Source organism: Passer domesticus, chromosome 15 (assembly GCF_036417665.1).
Source record: "Passer domesticus isolate bPasDom1 chromosome 15, bPasDom1.hap1, whole genome shotgun sequence".
NCBI classification, from domain to species: domain Eukaryota; kingdom Metazoa; phylum Chordata; class Aves; order Passeriformes; family Passeridae; genus Passer; species Passer domesticus.
The window spans coordinates 10,417,660-10,437,647 of NC_087488.1; the positions used below are offsets into that span (position 1 = coordinate 10,417,660).

The 19,988-nt window shown below is 43.7% G+C and overlaps 2 protein-coding genes and 1 long non-coding RNA gene across 10 annotated transcripts in view; 2 read left to right on the forward strand and 1 right to left on the reverse strand.

Annotated features, from left to right (window-relative positions):
* The first annotated feature begins 261 nt into the window (after positions 1–261).
* Positions 262–14,142, forward strand: LOC135281698 (uncharacterized). Of its 5 annotated transcripts, none has more exons than XR_010348249.1 (5): positions 262–471; positions 1,068–1,171; positions 7,084–7,889; positions 10,314–11,716; positions 13,704–14,142. It is a non-coding gene; the product is annotated as an uncharacterized LOC135281698 (long non-coding RNA). The 5 variants fall into 5 exon arrangements; XR_010348252.1 differs by lacking the exon at positions 13,704–14,142 and adding an exon at positions 4,055–4,130 and having other exon boundaries at positions 10,314–12,460; XR_010348251.1 differs by lacking the exon at positions 13,704–14,142 and having other exon boundaries at positions 10,314–10,689; positions 11,542–12,460.
* TMEM130 (transmembrane protein 130) lies at positions 4,692–14,659 on the reverse strand. Of its 2 annotated transcripts, none has more exons than XM_064390773.1 (8): positions 14,492–14,659; positions 11,949–12,239; positions 10,377–10,545; positions 9,816–9,985; positions 9,071–9,155; positions 7,189–7,391; positions 6,104–6,216; positions 4,692–5,354 (listed from the first exon to the last, which is right to left on the reverse strand). In XM_064390773.1, the coding sequence occupies exons 1-8, from the start codon at positions 14,559–14,561 to the stop codon at positions 5,178–5,180; spliced, it is 1,278 nt and encodes a 425-aa protein (XP_064246843.1). In that variant the 5' UTR covers positions 14,562–14,659; the 3' UTR covers positions 4,692–5,177. The 2 variants fall into 2 exon arrangements, with proteins under 2 accessions (XP_064246843.1, XP_064246844.1); XM_064390774.1 differs by lacking the exon at positions 14,492–14,659 and adding an exon at positions 13,140–13,212.
* A 784-nt stretch (positions 14,660–15,443) lies between these two features.
* Positions 15,444–19,988, forward strand: part of TRRAP (transformation/transcription domain associated protein) — a 75,289-nt gene continuing 70,744 nt past the window's right edge. For 2 of the 3 annotated variants that reach the window (XM_064390769.1, XM_064390771.1), the window contains exons 1-7: positions 15,444–15,585; positions 15,785–15,859; positions 16,365–16,515; positions 16,879–16,928; positions 17,882–17,992; positions 18,542–18,646; positions 19,247–19,330. In XM_064390769.1, coding sequence (XP_064246839.1) covers positions 16,416–16,515; positions 16,879–16,928; positions 17,882–17,992; positions 18,542–18,646; positions 19,247–19,330 — 450 coding nt within the window. In that variant the 5' untranslated portion in view covers positions 15,444–15,585; positions 15,785–15,859; positions 16,365–16,415. The remainder of the gene's footprint in view (positions 15,586–15,784; positions 15,860–16,364; positions 16,516–16,878; positions 16,929–17,881; positions 17,993–18,541; positions 18,647–19,246; positions 19,331–19,988) is intronic. The other variant, XM_064390770.1, reaches the window with a different exon arrangement.

Here is a 19,988-nt window from a genome sequence, read left to right on the forward strand (position 1 = left end):
GCTGCACGGGGCGCCACCGCACCCTCGCCGCGGTTTTTCGGGACGGCGGCCGCCCCTCAGCGTGTCCCGTGTCCCGTGCCCCGTGTCGTGCCCCGTGTCCCGTGTCCCTTGCCCCGTGCCCCGTGTCCCGTGCCCCGTGCCCCCTGTCCCGTGCCCCGTGTCCCCTGTCCCGTGTGGCGGCCACGGCTCTGAGGCGGCTGAGGGAGATCCCCGCGCGGCGGGCGCCCCCTGGCGGCCGGCCGGTGCGCGGCGGGGCCCGGCCCGGGCCCGGAGCCGGCCTCGCTCCTCAGGCCGCGACAAGCTCCCGAGCCCGCCGGGGAAATAAACTCTAACAGAGCCTTTTTAAACCCTCCGGGGTCGATAAACCCTCTGACACCTTTTAGTGCCAGTGAGGAAGGTGTTGATTTGTTTTTGCTCAAGAGGTGTGTGTGTGTCTGTGTGGCCGACAAAATTTTCCGGCCTCCCCACAAGGTGCTGATAAAAAACTTCTTCACCTGTTTGTGTATTTTTAGTAAACAAAGCGATTAATGTTCACTGATTCCAAATCACACAATTCGTTCATGAGTTAGTATTCTGTCCTCTCTTGGTTATGGATTTCTCACTGTTCCTGCTAATTCATATTTTTAGTCTTTTTAGTATCTTTCTTCCTCCAGCGGGGATTTTCCAACACAAATATACTGAGTCTTTGTTATCTTCTTCTTTACCTTCTGGTTCCTGAAAAACATCTTTGTGGTCCATAAATTCTTCACTTCTCGTATCCCATTTCAACAATACATCACACTCTCCCAGGCCTTGCTCATTGAAACAATCAAAGTTAGATAAACAAAACTTTAAGTTTTTGTAATTTTCCCAAGCTGTATTCCCCAATACCTGCTCATGATAAGTTTTGGCTAAAAGTGATTTAACACATTACTTATAATTAATACACAAGTTATGATTAAATAAAATCAATTAATTTAAATTCATTAAAGCCATTAATTAAAAATTGGAAAAGTTATATAATTTCCAACAGAAGAACAAGGATTTGGTAGATGGTTGTAATCTTTTTAATCTCGAATTTTATGCAGGTATTTGCAGCTGCCTGTGCTCGAGCAAGCTCCATATCTCTGCACGGCTCCCTTCTGCCTCCTGTGAAAGTGATAATATCACTTCTCTGCCTCCCAAGACTGCTGTGAGTAAATGCATTAGAAAATAATTTGGCTGGGCTAGTCTTTTCTCTAGTGCTCTAGTATGATTTGCTCCTGTAGTTGGGACAGTTGCACGACTCCAGTGTTTTATAAAACACCATTTAGAGGCAGGGGATTCTGCACCCCTCAGGTGAGACCCCACCTGCAGAGCTGCCCCCAGCTCTGGGGGCCCAGCACAGGAAGGACCTGGAGCTGTTGGAGAGTCCAGAGGAGATCACCACGGGGATCAGAAGAATGGAGCAATCCTGCTCTGAGGAAAGGCTGAGAGAACTGGGATAGTTCAGCCTGCAAAAGGGAAGGCTTTGGGCTGACCTGATTCCCCTACCTGAAGGGAGATGACAAGAGAGATGGAAAGAGTACTTTTTACAAGAACATGTAGTGACAGGACAAGGCAGAATGGCTTCAAACTGACAGAGAGGAGGTTTAATTTAGACACCAGAAAAGAATTGTTTTCACTGTGAGGGTGTTGAGACCCTGATATAGGCCCAGAGTTGTGGGTGCCCCATCCCTGGAAATGCTCAAGGCCAGGTTGAATGGGACTTGTACCAACCTGGTCTAGTGCAACCATGGCAGGGGTGTGGAACAAAATGACCTTTAAGGTCCCTTCCAACCCAGGCCATTCTATGACTTCATGATTCCCTGATCTGCCATGACTGCTTTCTTTGTCCACACTGCTGTAGGAGTTACACATGCTGGTGATGAGTCTACCAGCTCTGAAAGAAGTTTCTGAAACTTCTGTGTTCCCTACTTTCGTGGCTGTAGTTTAAAAATCCACATTTGTAGTGCACGGTGTGCTGTCAAAGCTGAGATCTGCAGGATCTGAGCAATTTTGTGACAGCTGCAGGATGGCATTTCAGTTTCCATGGAAACTAGCTCAAAAATCAAGGTGAAGTGTTGGCTGATTATCTAATAATAAAGCTGAGCATTTAAATATGAAGTTCTTCACCTTCCTTTTGTTGAGAAAACTTCTGTTCCTACAGCACCCAGCAAATGCTACAGAGGCCTCGTGTGGTCACAGCTTGGGCTGTGTAATCTCCTTTCCAGAGAGGACAGACAAAATTCAGCCTTGACCCATTCAGCCACGGAGCCTTATGCTCTGCTTTTAAGATAAAAGGCTGATTTGTCCTCACAATTACTGCACAAACCAACATCATTGTTTATATGACAAATTACAGAGCAAAAGAAGTTATTTTGCTTTGCTGTGTGTTTTTCTACTGTGCATTTCCAAAACCTTTCTGTGCTCAAATGCCTTTCCTTGTAAAAAGTTCTCATTGCATACATTTTTTATCTGCCCACACTCTTGCTTATCACCTGAATTTAATGGCTCTTTGGCTTTGCACTCACTGGACTCTTGTTTTGAGTCAGTGAGTTTGGTCCTTGTGCTGAACATTCCTTTTTCAGGTCATTGATTTCTAAGGTTAACAAAATGAATCCTCCTCCTGGTCCTTGCTACGTCCCACTAATCTCATTGCTGTATCCTGAACTGCTCAATTACCTTTTGTCTTCAATTTCAGATGCATTTATCAAACCCACAGATCAGTCTTTTGTGCAGGAAGCAGTTTCATATTGGATTCAAGAACATATTCGTCTGAATATTTCTCATACTTATATTTCAATTTGCTAAGGCTGTTTAAATTTTCTTGGTTAATTGGCTTCTTGACATATCCTTTTAAGTGTACTTTCTCCACTGCTTATTTTTTGCCAGAGTTGTCTTTCTTTCTAACCTCTATTCCTGTCTGCTCTTGAAGAAGTGTCTTCCAGTATTTGATAGTGTTGACTTTCTACTTTGCAGCACTTTATCTTTTCTACCCTCCTGAATAATTTGATTCATTTGCCATCCTTTCTTCACTCTAGGCAGAGAGTAAGAGCCAATGTTCTTCTGAAGGACATTTGCTCTGTTTTTCTCAATAGGAATTTTCTTAGTCCTGTCTTTTGTATCTCTAACTCCATGTCCCACTTTTTTGATGGGGTTTGATGCCTACTTTGCCAGATTTGGCATGATCAGTGGTATCTTGGCTTATACATATAGTGGAGAACACAAATGCAAAAACCCAAAGCAGCAAAGTTCATGGCCTAAGTCCACATGACACTCTGGATCACCAGGGTATTAATTCAAAAGGGGGCCAAGCATAAGTCTTATTCCTTTCAAATGACCTGTTTCAAACCCAAAGGATGCCAGTTTCATGTATCTATAACTGAGTCTGCTCTCACAGATATTGCCTTTGCTAGCAGTACAATATGGAGAAGAAAGGGCTTTTTACACATCCATTAACATGTCAATGTGTTGTCTTTAAGTGTATTACAACAGCAAGGGCCACACGTCTTTCACAAATGTAATAAAAGAAGCCCAAACTCAATTCTGGCTGCAGAAACCCCTGTGCAGTCTCAGGACTCTGTCATTCTGAGCTGCATTTTGCATATCAGAAATCTCTTCTTTCCACTGCCCAAGCACCATGTAGCCATTTCCAAACTATGCTGACATCCCAGAACAAGTCACTGCCTTTGGCAGTGGCTCAGAGGGCTGGGATCTCAGGAATAAACAATTGATCTAAAGCTCTCAGGCACAGTAGCTTCTTTGCTAAAGAGAGGCACATTCTTTGCAGTAACTGAATATGGCTGAAGATAAGAGTTTGATACCAGTGCACTGAGAAAGAATACAAAGAACACTACTCTCAATCAAAGACCTTGCTTAGAAATACCATTTCTCAGGAAGAAAAGCTGAAAGAAGTTCTGCTTTGGAAGGGACCTTTTGACAAAAGGGGGTTTATAGGTTTTGGGTTTATAGGTTTTGGATTTGTTATCTTACATGATCCTATTCTATTTTAAATGTATCAAGTTAATTAAGGGTCATATAATTTCTTTCACAGAGGAACTGAAGCTCTGGGCTCCTCCGAGGAAGCATAAAAGCTGAACATGTGAGATGAGTACTCCAAAAACCTCATGGTAAATCCCCACATTAAGACAATTATCTTCTAATCATTTGAGATACTGTGAAAAACCTTAAGCCCACAATACCTGTAACATATGCTTTAAACAGAGGTGGGGAGGGTGTGTCACATTTTAAAAAAAGTGGACACAAAGGCACTTCTGTTTAAAAGCCTCCAGGGTACTCTGAAATGCCAGTGGGCAAAGCCTGGCTGAGCAGGAAGCTGATAGTAGATGATAGTCTGCATGGAGTTTATACAGCCTGGAACATTGATTAGGAATTTCAATTAAATCTGTTTTGCTGAACAGCTTTGAGCTACTAGTTGTTGCATTTTTTGGAAGAGGACCTTTGATGGCTAATTGGGGAGTAATATGAAGTATAAAAGAAACATGAATAGCCTCAAAAAAGCTAGTTATACAGATTAGAGTGGTATTCTATTTTAGAAAGTGGTGGGCATGTGGAGGTTGATGCAGCACCAAAATACTGGTAGCAGGTGAACACGTCACTACCACTGCAGTCTGACAGAAGTCCATTAGCTTCAAAAGGGGTCTTTTAAGACAGGAAAAAGGACAACATAATTAGGTAGTCTGATTCATTGGAAACACCTCTGTTTTCAACATGGACACATCACTTCCTTGATAGAAGAAATACACATTAAACAGTATTTTGGGTGACTTCCATTTCCAGTAATGCTGTTGTACATAGGAAAGGAGATGTGTTTGTCTTAGACATTTTCTTCTTTGGAACAGAGAACAGAAGGAACAGAGAAACTACAAGAGGTAGTGAATTTAGCAAACCTGCACATAAAACAATCTTTCATAAGAATAAAATGCTGCGTTTACAGCTGTAAATGTACACACCCGTATAAGTTAAAAATACAAAGCCACTTCTACTGTGTTTCTTGTTATTTTTAAGTTCAGAAAATGAAGTACTCGAGTGCTGGAGTTAAAGTGGTGAACCTCATTGCATTGGCAAAACCAAACCATTCATGCAGCACCAGGCTTTTGACTTAGCCTAAGTGAGAAAGTTAGACAGTTAGTGCAACCAAAGTGCAATTGTGTTCTTCACAGTGTGTACATTTTGACTGGCTTGTAAAGTGAATGTAGAAGTTCATGACTCTCCCAGGCAGCTTCTTTTGATGGTTGAAGAAAACATGATCTGCAACATATTGAGCCACAGCCTGACTTGGAATGGTTAGACCGGTGTTCATCAGACAGTGGAGAAAAGTCAAAGTCAGCTACCTGGGAAAGAAACATCAAAAAGATAATTTTTAGTTCAGCTCCCACTGGCTCAAATCCAGCAAGAGCACATTGGGCTGCAAATGGCACTTGGTCCTCAACCATTTTCACTCAGTCACTAACTTCAAATAGGCTTCTGATTTATACCTGCTGTGCACATGGCTTATAGACAGTGTCTCCAGAGGTATATAATTTATATTGTGGCACAGTGTAAAGGGTATTAGGTACTTTCCAAAGTACCATGAAAGCTACTTTTGATTTAAGAACTCATGTGTATTACAAGCACCTTTTGTAGCAAGTGAAAGTATATTAGAGATGGCAGTGAGCTGGGGAGATGAAGGCCACATACAAGGGGTAGGTAACAATTTAAGGCTGCTTTGGGTTTATTTTTTATTATCTTGTATCCTTTTGCACCATCTCCTTGCTTTCTTTCATGTAACTACTCTGAGGCAGATCCTCTGGAATGGATACTTCAATGCAAGAATCTCCTTGGGAATATTAAAAAACTGCCCATTATTATTCTGGCAATTCAGAGCTCTCTGCATCAAGCCAGAAGCAAGGCTGTTTCTTCATTTGCCTACACTGCTTGGATTTTTTTTTTTTTTTTTTTGTGGAACAAATCACAATTACCAGGGAAATTTTCCCTCCCACTCTGTTTGTCTGGGGATTAAAGAACCTTTCATATCAGATACCTTTCATGGCTGAAAGCTACCTAATTACTATCCCAGCCCAGTGTAAGAGTAACTGAATACCTCCACGAGATCTTTTTGTTGTGTGTGACTTCGAAAAGTTGTGTACAGCACCAGTATTAGCATCGCTGAAACCAGAGCAGTGCAGAGCAGGACAAAGAAAGCTGGGTGGATTCCTAGGAAAAAGCACAAGGACACATTTCGGGAGTGACACAATACCCCAGAAAAAGGCAACAGTGAGAAGGAAACAATAAATAAATTTTAGGAGTATTTTTAGAAAAAAGAAAGAATGTGGTTAAGAAATAAACTTTTCAGCTCAAATCATTCCAGGTGTTTCTGAAATCTCAGGAGTGGGAGAGGGGTTTGTAAGGGTCTTTCCCTTACTTCCCTCTTTTGCATTGAAGAGCCTAGAAACCTCTACCCAGTTACATATGGTAGCCTTGACTCCCCAGGGTGTTTGTGGTACCCCAAGATGGTGGGAAGGACTCTCACCTCCCCAGCAGCCAAGAGCCTCCAGCACAGAGGATTCAGCCCTGCATGCATACCAGTGCCTTCTGGAGTGAGCTGCCCTGTGTGTACACAGCTGGCTCACAGTGACATGGTGTGACCACTCTGTGTCACAGCCTGGCTGTGCCCCGTCCTCTTCACCTGGCCACCTAAGCACTCTCCCAGGTGGTTTAGGGACCACACATGGGGGAGCCAGCTGGGGTCACTGGCAGGAGGGACAGAGGCTTGTCATGAAATGGAGGCCTAGAAAAATCTACCCTCAAAATTCCATAATTAAACTAAGCAAAAAGAATTGAGACTGTTTAATTAAGGTAGTGTTTCAGACGCATATATTTTCCTAGTTATCCTCTCTAACTACAAAAGCTGGACTATTTAAACTGAAAAATATTTCATCTAAGTAATACAGCCTTCCCAGTGTACTTAGTAGCTTCAAGACACTCTTGGGACTGAGGGTTCAGCAGAACATAAGAAGCTCAGAGCAATTGCAGCAGGCACATTATAAATTCTCATTTCCCTTTTTATTCCTCTCATTTTAGGGATCTACACCACATTCCTGAAACCTCATCTGCAGGCTGGTTAATCCACGCTTGTCCCTGACCTGTCTGGGACCCTCCGTGCTGCTCAGACTCCCTGCCCCTCACCTGCTGGCCGCACTTTGATCCCGTGGTAGGTCTGCAGCATTGTCACGCCGTTCTCCACCCTGACACTGAGGCAATACTGCCCCGCGTCCCTGAAGGTGTGGCTGAGGTTGTAGCAGGAGCCACTGATCTCCACCAGATGGCATTTGTCACCTTCAAGTGGAATGCACTCGGATTTTATAAGCCAGCATAATGCCAGTGGTGGGCTGAAACGACAAGAGCAAAAAGACAAAAAAGACAAAAAAAAAAAAAAGTGAAAACTCTGCACAAAATTTCAGCAAAGAGCTTGGTTAAAATAGCAGAATAATTTTGAAACTAATGAAGTTAACTTAAATACAAATAAAGAAATAACCAACTGCACTGTTTTTGGTTTATAGCACATGCCAAATGAAAAAGTTCTTTGTGATGCTTCTATAAAGGCAGGTCTTTCAGCTGAGAGCTGAATACCTGCAAGGGTCATCAGTGGGCCCCTGTGTGTAGAAAACTCCATAGTCCTTCCAATAAAGTCCTATCCAATAAAGATAAAAAGAATCTTTTTTCCTGCACTTCCAATGGAAGATAGTTTTTTCTTTGTCCTTCTCACACAGAGATCACTGTCTGTACCACTGAAGCACACCCAAGACTGTTTTAATTAAAACACCCTACACATGAACCTGGAAAGAATACAAGATGAGCTCTGTGCAAAGGACTAGTAGCTGGAAAATGTGTAAATTTCAAGGATCACAGCATTCCCTTACAATAACCAAAGGGTTTTTATTTGCTATCTAGCAATTTAGTGCACTTCATGGCCATGTGGCTTCTCACCACCTCTAATTGAAGCCTTTTATTTACCCTTCCAGATCCCTGTTTCAACTGATTCTGCTTGAACTCACCTCATGCACTACAGACTTTGATTCTGACAACAGACAGAGCTTTTCTTTACCCTATTTGATTAGTTTTTTGTTTCTTATCTCATTACAACATTCTTTGCTAAAGAAAGCATCATGTTTATGTGTTTAGCTCATTTTCCAGCTTTGTTTTTGATAACCCATCTCTTTGTCACTGCATCTCTATCTTAAACTCCTCTTGCATCAGCCCCAGTCCTGTGACTAGGAGGTCACCCAGCCTGCTCTTTGTGATCTCAGGTTTGCCTGTCATAGTTTTTGGCTGTTCCCCTTTACTGGGATGCCATCTCCAGTTCCCATTCCTGCCAATATGCCTTTCCCTTTCTGAATGCAAACTGTGCTGCTTTGTCTGTTGGGACTGTTTATGCCTTTGCTAAATGACTCTGTTTGGGTGCTGCTCACTCCAAAACTCCAATGTGCTCTAATGCTGCAACTTGAGGGAGCTTGTGCTAGGATTGAGGTGCTCACAGCCCTCCTATTTTTCTATGATCCTTGCTGCATGGGGCTTCTGTGTCTTATTCATCTTGTGGCAATCTGAACTTTGCCAGAATCACTCCCCAAACCTATTAATCCCCAATGCCAGTCAGGCTTTGCTGCTGTGCAACAGGACTTGAAATATATTTCAATTTAATAACAGAGAAATTGGTGAAGGAGAAAAGTTCAGAAAGAAGCTTTCAGATGTATTTTCCCCCACTATTTCTCTGGCTACTTGTCTTTTAACTTTCCCTTTACAAAGATTTTTTTTTAAAAGGCATTTGCTTTACATAGGAGGATTCTACTTTTCTGTAAAGATGCAGGGTCTTTCAGGCTTTTAGATCTCATGGCATTTCAAGTCAGGAAAGTGCAATATTCAACAGTATTTTTTTAGGAGGAAGGAGGTGGTTTTGGTTTTTTAGCAATAATTGTTCTGTGGGGTTCAACAGACTATTTTTCGGAAACACTGGGGAAAAACACTTAAAGAGACAATTTTGGGGGGAAAAGAAGTTGTGTTTGCTACTTACGTGCCATTGATATGAAGAGATAAATTCAAGTTTTCCATTACTTGAGTCTCTCTGGAGCCCACTATGTTAATACTTTTAACAGCATCTGAGAAGAAATGAAAAGCCAAGGATGTCACACTACACGTGTAAACTTGAGTCTCACTGGTTTCCCAGTGAAGGTTTGTTTCCACAACACAGACTTGCAGGTTTGAGCTTCATCAGTCACACAAATAATACTATTTTTCTCACACCCCAAAAGGAAACCTACCACTAGAGATGCTGTAAGTTTCCTGACTTTTTGTCTGATTCCTTTTTATATGTATAATCAACTTTATTAATTATTTACATTTTTAATTCTGTGCTCATTTACTCTTGAAGCTGATCAAATCAATGAGACTTTCCTAATGCTTGATTTAACTGATTTGTTGTTTAGGGATAGCTGGTGTAAATTGAACAAACAAATCCAGCATAAGTTACCATAAACACTTTGTTGTTTGAATTGTATGTAAGGCTTTTATAAAAGACAGTAAAATTGTCTGCAGATTAAAAAGAAACTGAAGATTTTATCTGTTTCCACCGATTTTTCTGCCCTAGAAGAGGATGTAGTGGAAATACTTCTCTGAATGACGCTGACCAGTCCTTGCACGTGAAACAATGTTGAAGTTATGTTACCATGTCAAAGCTAGATTGTATCTGTACATACTGGATTGTATCTGTACATGTAGGGCTAGTTCTGCATGGGAGGTGCAAAATGCTTCATAATTACCCAAGAGCTCCAGAGCCGTGGTAAAATCACCAGTTTTCTGCATCATTTCTCTCTCGTGTATGATGCTTCCAGTCTGCTCCCATTCAGCTACGACCTTCAGGTGCACCGTGCGGTTCCCCATGGAGGAGCAGTTGCAGTAGACAAAGGGTTCCTTGGTAATCTGGTAAACTCTGTGTGCAACACATGAACATTTAGCATCAAAACTGCCTTTTACCAAGTGCTTGCATATTCCTGGTTTAAAAAGGGACAAGTTCTAATATATTTTCTTTACAGACAATGTTCCAGTGGCTGTGATTCTAACTCTACTTTATGTCCATATAAACAAGGATTTGTCTGTGGCATTACCTATAGAACTACAATTAGTGCAAGATCCAGAGTTAATCTCCACATTTTTAATTAAAGAAACTAAAGAGAATGCTAAAAGAATTCACAAAATTGATGAAAACAACATTTACAGCCTGCAGACTATTAGCTGATTTTATTGGGATTTTTTTCTAGATGAACATCTGCATCAGAGCCATCCTGAATACTCATTAAAGCAAACAAAGTAACCACACCTACCCATCTCCAAAATCCCAGTTGTAGACAAATGATGCTGACTTGAAGTAATGACTTGGGTCATGAAGAGAGAAAGAAATCCGGGTCACTGTGTCACTGGAGGAGCTAGAACCATGTGTGGTAACTCTGCTGTCTTCTATCTGGGCTATGGTGAGGTTCCCTGTGATAAATTCTGAAGAATAAAAGAGGGGAAGGAAGAATGACAACATATGTGACAGAAGAATGACAGCATGTATGACAGCATATGTGACAGAAGAATGACAGCATGCTTCTACAGTATGCTCTGTGTATCAAAACATTCTTTCAGATGTACTGGGTAAGTCTTGCTGTGTCCCAGTCCAAGTGGTTAAGTGTATTTTACATCTGTTACTCAGTGTTGTCATGCGTGTGAATGAGGCAGTGAAATTAAAATATTTATTGAGGGTTATACAATGGGTCATGATAAAATGTAATAGAACTAAGAGAAATAATCCTGGACTGATTGAGCTCAATATAAACTTTTACTATTTATTTTAAAATAACTGGTATCAATATCAAGCATCTAGTTTTAGAGTCAGGTACACATGCTCATCATGTCTGGGATGGTGGGTTTTGTTTGTTTTGTGGGGATTTTAATGTAGCTTTTTTCCCCCCCTTAGTTTTAGTTGTTTCTACAGAAATTAAGATTTGACTACCGTGAATAACAGATGTGCTATATATTGTGAATACAGAAAGGGGGGATGTTTTTGTCAGTGAGATGTTCTTTGTTGGACAATGAGTGGCAAGGACTGATCTAAAAAAATCCTCTCTAACCTATGAACAAAGAGATATGATGAGACACCAGCTCATTATAAAATTAATGGGCTGTTGATTACCAGTAACAGACTCTTATCCTGTTAACAATTCATTAAATCTGGTTAACATTTTTTTTAGTGATGCACAAATAATAATTGCAGTTACTGTTGGAATAGGGCTGTCAATCCCTGTATCAGAGATTTGGTTAACCAGTGCACACCAGTTGTTAATTTTATGGTTATGAATATTCCCAAAAAACTGAAGTTGCACTTAGCAACATTTAGAAATGCAGCCATGATTCAGATCCAATTTCAGTACACTCAGACAGACCTTTAAAAGAAAATGTAATGCTCTGCTGTGCTGGTGGCCTAAGATTTGCTGTGTCATGCAACAGGGAAAAGCAGCAGATTGGCACTGCTGATGGTCATCCTAACTTTAGGTCTAGAAATGCTGGGAGGCAGTGGAAGAAGCATTGTTCTAGGAGTTTGGACACCACTGACCTATGCTGATGTATGGACTGCAGCTGCTGAAGCATCTGGTTTCCAGTACAGTTTCTCTAAGTGACAGAGGTAGGAAAACATGGGCAGCACCACACTTCCCTCCTGGGTGTAGAGAGACTAGAACCTGGCTGTAAAGTAGTGATTGCACCATGCTCCCAAACCCACCTTCAGCCACAGGGCTACAAATCAAACTCTGTTGTCAGCAGCCATATTTGCACTGGTTTTCTCCCTGATGCTGCAGGGGCATATATACTGAGTTCCTGGAGAGGCACAGGTTTTAAAGCCATTTTACCCATTTTACCTGTAATCTGGAGCACAGTGATGTTTCTTGCAATCGGCCGACACAACCAACAGTTTTTGTGAGTCACCCAGACAGACACAGGGAAAGTGCCAGGGAATTCACCAGTCACATTAATTATGGAATTAAACTGCTGCTCGGATTTCTCTATCAGAATCAGAGGAGCATAGACCCAGTTGAAGTGATACCAGTTTGATGTGACATTTTCGTTCTTCATTCTTAGCCTGGCTTGAACAGTAGCTTGAGCTCCCGTTGTGATGGGACCATTGTTGGTTATTTCCAGACTGTACAACTCTGTAGAAAGCAGAAGAAAATGAGTTGACCAAACCTTGCTGTATGGCATTTTAAATTTCATTTAGTTATTTATACACTTGAACTAGTCAGCTCTAGTTATATAACTTACAATGACACCTATCCCAGCAAAGAATTTACCACCATAATTTTTATTGTTTAAATATTTGGAACAGAAACTGTTTTATGTGTATATGAGTTGAAATAAATAGCAATAAACAACATCTCAGACTAATCTCTGTCCTAAAAAATATAAACTTTCAAACTCAGGTGAGATTTCATTCACTAGATTCCTTTGCCAGCTTTGTTGAAAAGTTTATCTAACTTTCCTCATAAGTAAACATAAAAAAACTCAGTAAAAGCGTTTTTTTTTGCTATGGTCCATCTTAAATTTCCTTTTCCAGGGAAGGACCAGAAGTCCTAAGGCAAATAAAAGATGTACCATGCTGTGGTGGCAGCTCAGTTGCTGTCCAGAGGGACCTGGACAAGCTGAAAAAGTGGGCCCATGGGAACTTCATGGGGCGGAACAAGGCTGAGTGCAAGGTGCTGCAACTGCATTGGGGTAACCCCTGGTGCTCAGTACAAGCTGGGGGATGAAGGCATAGAGAAGGCCTTGGGGGTACTGGTGGATGAAAATGTGGATTTGAGCCAACAAAAAAACCCCCAAAAAACAGCCAGCAGGTTGAGGGAGGTGATGTTTCACAATGAGGATGGTGAAACTCTGTCACGGATTGTCCAGTATAAGCATTCATGGTCAGGTTGGACTGGGCTCTGAGCTACCTGATCTAGTTGAAGACGTCTCTGCTTGTAGCAGGGGGTTAAATTTGATGACCTTTAAAGGTCCCTTCTAACCCAAACCATGCTATGATTCTATGAGACATCAAGGCATGAGAGGTGCAGGACCTGTGATACTGAGCCAGCTCTGCTGCTCTGAATGACTCAACATTATCTTCTCTGCCATGTTTACTCCAATTACTTCAGATCTTCCAACTACTGCAATAGACAGTGTTGAGTTTTGTGGAAAGAATACATTAAATTAAAAAAAAAATAGCAGTGCAGAAGCATTAAAGAATGTGCGTGTGTTAAACAACAAAATCAACCCCCAAACCCAAAACAAAAGGAAATGCAAAATAGCTGTGGATTGGGACAGTGCTGTGAGCAGGATCTGGTTGCTTGCCTTTGTATCAGAGCTCTGCCTGGCTCTCCTCTCATCAGCAGTGCTGGGCAGAGCAGCAGAGCTGGGGCCTCTAAGGCAGGTGCCTTTCCTTATCCCCTCTTTCAGCTGCCACCAGACTGCTACCAGGCACCTAAATCCCTGACCTTTAGAAAGTGCATTTCTCACTCATCCATGGCCTCTAATATGAAGGGAGCACTGGGGCTAGCTAACTCCTGTGCTGGCTTTTCTGCACCCATCATCTTGGGATGAGATGAAAGAGATGGCATTTGTGCCTGCATTTTATTTTACAGATCACAGATGCTGAACAATTCTGAAGGCAGAAGAACTGTGAGAAATGAACTGTAACACTACTGCCTGAGAAAGAACTCCACTGTTCCCATTTCACAGCACAAGAAATGGCCCTGAGTTCAGTTTGCCGAGTTAAAAGAGAAATGCTTGTGATTTGATGAAATCTGGCAGAGGGAGGTTTCATGTCTCTAGAAGATTCAGGCTATGTTCCACTTAGTTTCAGCAGGATTCAGGAAAAAAAAATAGCTGACTACCTCATGCTTATCTAGCACTTCTCCTTGGAGGATATCGCGGTGCTTTACAAATCAGGGCCATATCATTCCAACAGCTGCAGCAGCTGGGTTCAGTGGCTAACCCAAGGTCACCCAGGGAGTGACCGGCACAGCAAAACACTCCATCCAGTTCAGGGATTTCTCCTGCCTTTCCGACCTCTCTCTGCAGAACGGAGCTCTGTGAGTGCCACGGCAGCTGCCCAGGTGCCCTGTGACCTGCGGCGCGGGGTCAGCGGGGGAAGCAGAAGCGCAGCTTTTGGGTCAGAAGTGCAAATCAGAACCCCGGCTTCCCGGGATGCGCCACCTTCACTGCAGGCACCAAGATCGCTGGAGAATAAAGTCTGGGGTGGTGGGAGCGTGCCCAGAGCTGCTTCCATCCCTTGTCACATCTATCGGGCTCGGGCAGGGAACCACCCCCATCCGTGATACATCTCACTCCTGCGGTCTGAGCCCTCGCCCCCAGCACCCCGCACCCGTCGCCCTCTCCCCGGCGGCGATGCAGACCGACGTCCCCTTACCTGCGGCCGGGGAGCGAGCGTGGCCGAGCTGCAGCAGCAGCAGCAGCAGCGCGCAGAGCAGCCGCCGCATGCTGGGGGCCGCGGGCCGGGCTCTGGGGCCGGCTCTCGGGGCGGGAGCGGCCGCGCTGCCCCGCGGCACTGCGGCTCCGTGTCCGCGCCCCCGGGACGCTCCCCCGCGCAGCGCCCAGCCCGCCTCTCCCGGGGGCAGTTCCTGCGGGATCGCGCTGCCAGCGCCACCGGGATGCGGAGCCGCCGGCGGTTTAAACAAACAGTCAATAAAAACCACAAATGCCTCCCGTCTGCCGAGAGCGTGGGGACATCCCGGAGCGTTTGGGAGGGGGTTTGTGCTGCTCTTTGGTTGCGGCAAGCACCTATAAAGTATTCCTGCGGTGGCGCGGGGATGGCTCTGCAGGGGGAACCTCGGCTGCTGTTACCGGTCCCGCAGCGCTGCGAACGGCCTGTAACGGGTGCGCTGCTGGCGAGGAGCGACAGCAAAACCGCCGGAATGTGGTTTTCTAGTGTTCTCTTTTTTTTGCTTTATTTTATTTTTTCCTGTTTTGTTTTGTATATTTGGGTTTTCACTCGTTTACTTTCCTTTTTTTAGTTTTCTTAAACTCAGCATTCGAGGCTCTTTCTCGCTCTCTCTTGCGGCGGATCAGTCTCTGCGCGCTTCGCTTCCGGTGGTGCCGCCGCTCCCCCGGGGCACCGGCGGGGCGGAGCGGGCCCTGCGCTGGCCGGAGGCACCGGTAACTCCTCTCCGGCTGTTACCGGCGGCCGCGGCGGCAGCGGAGCCTCCGGGGGCGGGCGGGGCTCGCCTCAGGCAGCGGCCGCCGGCAGCGCCCCGGCGGGGCGGGTCAAGGCGGGTCGCGGGACCGGCCCGGTGGTGCAGCGCCCGTCTCCGCCCGGGGAGAGGCGCGGAAGGCGGTGCCGCGCCCGTCTCCGCCCGGGGAGAGGCGCGGGAGGCGGCACCGGGAGGAGGCGGCCGGAACTGAGCTCGGGCGCTTCCGTTGCGCCCATGCGCTGCCGGCGGCCTCCGGGAGCAACAAAGGAGGGAGCCGGGGGGCCGCGGCCGGGCGGCCCCGGGGAGCCGCGGGGTGAGGAGCGGAGCGGCGGCGCCCCGGTGGGGCCCGGGCCCGGGCGCGGTGGAGCGGGGCGGGGGGAGGCGGGACGGCGCGCTGCGGGCCGGAGGGGCGGCCGGAGCCCCGGCGGAGGCCTGGGGCCGAGCGCGGCTCCGGGAGGGCTGAGGGGCGGGGGAAGCGCCGCTGCGGCCGCTCACGGTGCCCGTGTTCGCAGGGCGGAGATGGGCTCGGCGTGACGGCGCCCTGGCGGCGGGGAGCGACCCGGGCGAGCAGCGCTGCGGCGGGGAAGGTGAGGGGCGCGGGGTCCCGGCTGGCCCGGCCGGACTGACGGGGACCCCCCGGCGGAGGAGGGAGATCGCCGGTGTCCCAAGCTAGATGTGATTTTAGGCTTCTTTACGAGCGACACAGGCAGCTTGTGGGGGCGGGACAGCTGCAGGCGGCCCTGGGAGCGAGTCCCGCGGGGCTGTGTCCGAGGGTCGCCGTAAGGCTGGGGCAGAAGGCAGGGGATGACAGGCGTGCGATGTCGGGAGCATCCCCCAGCCCGGAGCCTGCTGCTGGGAGAGGAAACCGCGCAGAGCACGTGAATGTTTGTGCTCAATAACCCCTTTCATCTATTAGTGCAGCCCTGTCACAATGAGTGCTGTACGTGCTTGGTGTTGTATTTGTAAGCCCTAAATAAATGTTTTTGGAAAAGGTGGTCCTCTTCAATATGGTAGAAGAATGAATGGAGGTGATGGGATAGCTGCTCTTTACAAGCTGTGTAAACTAACAAATACTTCTGTATTCTTTTGTAGGTGTGTTGGTCTTGATTTTATGTACTGAAAGCTGATCTTTACTCCTCCAAGATGGCATTTGTTTCAGCACAAGGGCCTACGGTGGTGGACCAAACCACTTTGATGAAAAAATACCTTCAGTTTGTGGCTGCTCTTACAGATGTCAATACACGTAAGAGACTTTTTTCTTCTTGTAAATTGTAGCTCTTCAGTAGTTTGCTTCACAAGTGTTCAGACTTGTTCGAACAGCTGATGAAAGAGGCAGTGAAATCTGTCAAATTCACTTTGGAATTTGTTTTGAGTTTTGATTTTTGCAGAAGCAAAATGATGAGAAACACTTGCGTGAGCCAAAGTGAGTGAGCTGTGTGTGTGTGTGCAGTTGTGTGGTGGTTGTTTGAGAGAACTGTGTGTCTTATAATTGGGCAGTGATGGCTAAACTGATAAGATCTGATTGCTTCTTTGATCAATGAGTTTGTTGATTTCTTCATGACCTAGCTTTACACTGACATTTTTCTGCTTGAATTTTCATTTTCAGCTGATGAAACCAAATTGAAAATGATGCAGGAAGTCAGTGAGAATTTTGAGGTAAATAAAAAGATAATAACCCCAAGCAACAGAACCCCAACAAAACCCCCCTAACTTTCTGCAGTGGCAGACTTTCTTGTGCTTAATGTATATTAATTGAATTTCTGATGTTATGCAGTTAAAATATTAATAGTAGTATCCTGTGACTAATTATTATGTGGTTACAAGTCATTGATTCTAGGTTTGTATTTAGGAATTAAGCAGGTTGTTGAAGAATTACATTTGGACTTAGTGAGCTTTCATTGCCAAATCTTTATTTGTTAAGCATTTAAATAAAAGTGAAGTAAGAAATTTTTCTTCTATTTTTTGAATGATGTGAAATGTCTGTATTTGAAGCTTTCTTTTATTTAGTTCAAATGTGTATTGTGCTCTTGTGAAACAGAGGCCCTTCAGATTCCTCTTTATATTCCATGGTGTGGAAGTGGGAGAGGAATTGTCAGATGCAGAATCTGACATCAGGAATGGAGGTGTCTCCAGGGACATCTTTTGCATGGTGATGGACCATCTTTTTAGATGAGCAGCAGAGAAAATGTGAAACACAACCCAGCCTTGTGTCAGCAGAAATTATACTTTAGTTAAATACTTAGTTGTTATGTGCCTGTTGGAAGTTATAGAAAACAAAAAAATGATTCTTGTGGAGTTTTTTATCTACTTAAACTATTTCTGAAACAATTTATCTGACTAAAATAATAGTTTTAACTGCTTAGTCTGGTGATATGATAGAATCTGAAGACTTAGTTGATTCTCGTTGCTCTTCCCTTCAGTAGGGAAGGACTTGAATTTGTTTTGCTAATGTTCACTTGGAACTCACGTGGTTCTGTAATGTCAGCAGATACTTAGTCACTGCACCTATTCAAAATTCACTGAAAATGTGTAATAGTGGCTTTGAATGTAACTGAATATAATCTGTGTGATGCCTATTTTATAACCCCCCATTTTGTTTTCTTAATTAGAATGTGACATCATCCCCTCAATATTCTACGTTCCTGGAACACATCATCCCTCGGTTTCTCACCTTTCTGCAGGATGGGGAAGTTCAGTTTCTGCAGGAGAAGCCAGCACAGGTAAACTGTGTGGAGCATCTCCTGCCTTTTTGCTGTCCTTGATTAACCTAGTGAATGATTTAAGACTTGTTAAAAATAGATCTGTCATTTGGAGTGGAACTGAAAAAGTCCTGTTTCTAAATAAGTTACTTATAAACTTCTGCTATCTGTGAAAAAGGAGGAAAAGTAGGTGCAACAGAATTGGCTTTCTTACTGAAATACTACACATTGTTACAAATTACCAACTTTACTGAAGGTAAGGAATGAAAGGCAAAAGTTGAATCTTTGTCATTAAATACATGAAATTGCATTCTGTAAAAAAGTCTGATTTTTCACCTGTAAATTAGTTAAATTTGCCTCATTCACATAGATGGGTAGTAGGAAGAGTTATGTCTTTGTATACAAGCCTATGTTTACATGAAAAAATGGCTTATTTTGTATTTCAACATGCAAAATTATTAAGCTGAGAACGATGCTGCAACTGATTGGGTTTTGTGGGCTTTTCAAAAAGTTCTGTCATATAATTATTTTTATTTTTCCTTTTTTTTTTTTTTTTTTTTTTTTTTACAGCAACTCCGGAAGCTTGTGCTTGAAATAATTCACAGAATACCAACAAATGAACATCTTCGTCTTCATACTAAAAATATCCTGTCTGTGATGTTCAGATTTCTGGAGGTATTTTTTACTTTCTCTTAAAACTGTCAGAAACTTTCAGAAATATTTTCCTCTACTTTCTTCATCTCCAAAGTTTGCTGGGGGTAGGATTTTCCATAGCTGTGCTGCTGGAGCACGAATGGAAAGACTTTCTATTTTAAGCTTCACCCATGCCCTCTCTTACCATCTACAGGTTTTCTGCATGTTCTCTTCTGCCCTTTAGAAACTTTGATTTTACAAGCACAGGGAGCTGTTCTCATGCTGGGCAGGCTTTTCTGGCAGATAGCTTATTTTTGAGAGCTTGTTTTCTATCTGGGAATTCCCAACACTGTCATTGGAAGCTCATATGGGGGTCTCTTTTTGAGGGGCAATGGGAACAGATCTGATGGTACAGAGTGGTGGAAATGTCTGGGTTTTATTCCCCCAGGGGTGGATTTAATTTCAGCATACTCTAGGACTGCAGGGTATCCAAGGAAAGGCATCTTGCTCACACAAACCCATATTGATGGGGCACTTCAGATTGTTGAGAAGAATATAATTTTACAGGGTTTTGAAGTACCCACTGAGTAGTTGGAGAATTCAGCAGTGAGCTCACTAAAAAGTTTCTTTTTTTTTTTCCAGACAGAGAATGAAGAAAATGTACTGATTTGCTTAAGAATAATTATTGAATTGCACAAACAGTTCCGACCAGCAATCACTCAAGAAGTAAGTCATAACTCTTGTTACATGGTGTAAAACCTGCTGCCATGCTCTTCAGAATTGCTATTTTGTTCAGCTGGGTTGATTGGTTTGTTTTGCTGTTATCCTTTTATGTTGCCTGACCTGTTGTCATAACCATATGTTTAATTTTTTTTTCCTTTTTTTAATATTAAAGTGATTTTTCAAAGAGGATTGCATAATGCTAGCACTCTTGGGGAAAAAACCAAACTGTTAAAGCTTTGCTGTACTTGGTATAAATGTTTATGGACAATATGAGCAGTCTGAGGAATAAAATTCCCACACAAAGGAAGAGAATTTATGCCTTTTTAGTTTATAAAGGAAAATTCTGAAAAAGGAATTTACTCTGATTGACTTCCCCCTGCCTCCCCTCTTCTCCCTTGTGACTCATCAAGGGGAATTTGGAAGTTTGCATTGTTATTCTTTATGCCTTGATTTTCTTTTGGGAAGACTTAGTTGTTTCATAGTAATTATACCTAACAACACTGTATTGGAACTATGTAGAGATGGTAGGTAGATCCGATTCTTACCAAGTGAAATTTGAATTAATGCTCACAAAGCAGAAAGTAGGAGAACACTTTCAGATTATTTTCAGTTATCATGAAAAATATACTGTACAGGTGAGTGGAGATTTGATGTATTTGTA

Bases quoted from the DNA above. Each gene is read 5' to 3' on its own strand.
- TMEM130 (XM_064390773.1), bottom strand. From the start codon at position 14,561: ATGCGGCGGCTGCTCTGCGCGCTGCTGCTGCTGCTGCTGCAGCTCGGC. The intron at 12,240-14,491 runs GTAAGGGGACGT...TGCTTTCTACAG, and splicing joins CGCTCGCTCCCCGGCCGCAG to AGTTGTACAGTCTGGAAATA. The intron at 7,392-9,070 runs GTAAGTAGCAAA...TTGTCGTTTCAG, and splicing joins TCTCTTCATATCAATGGCAC to CCCACCACTGGCATTATGCT.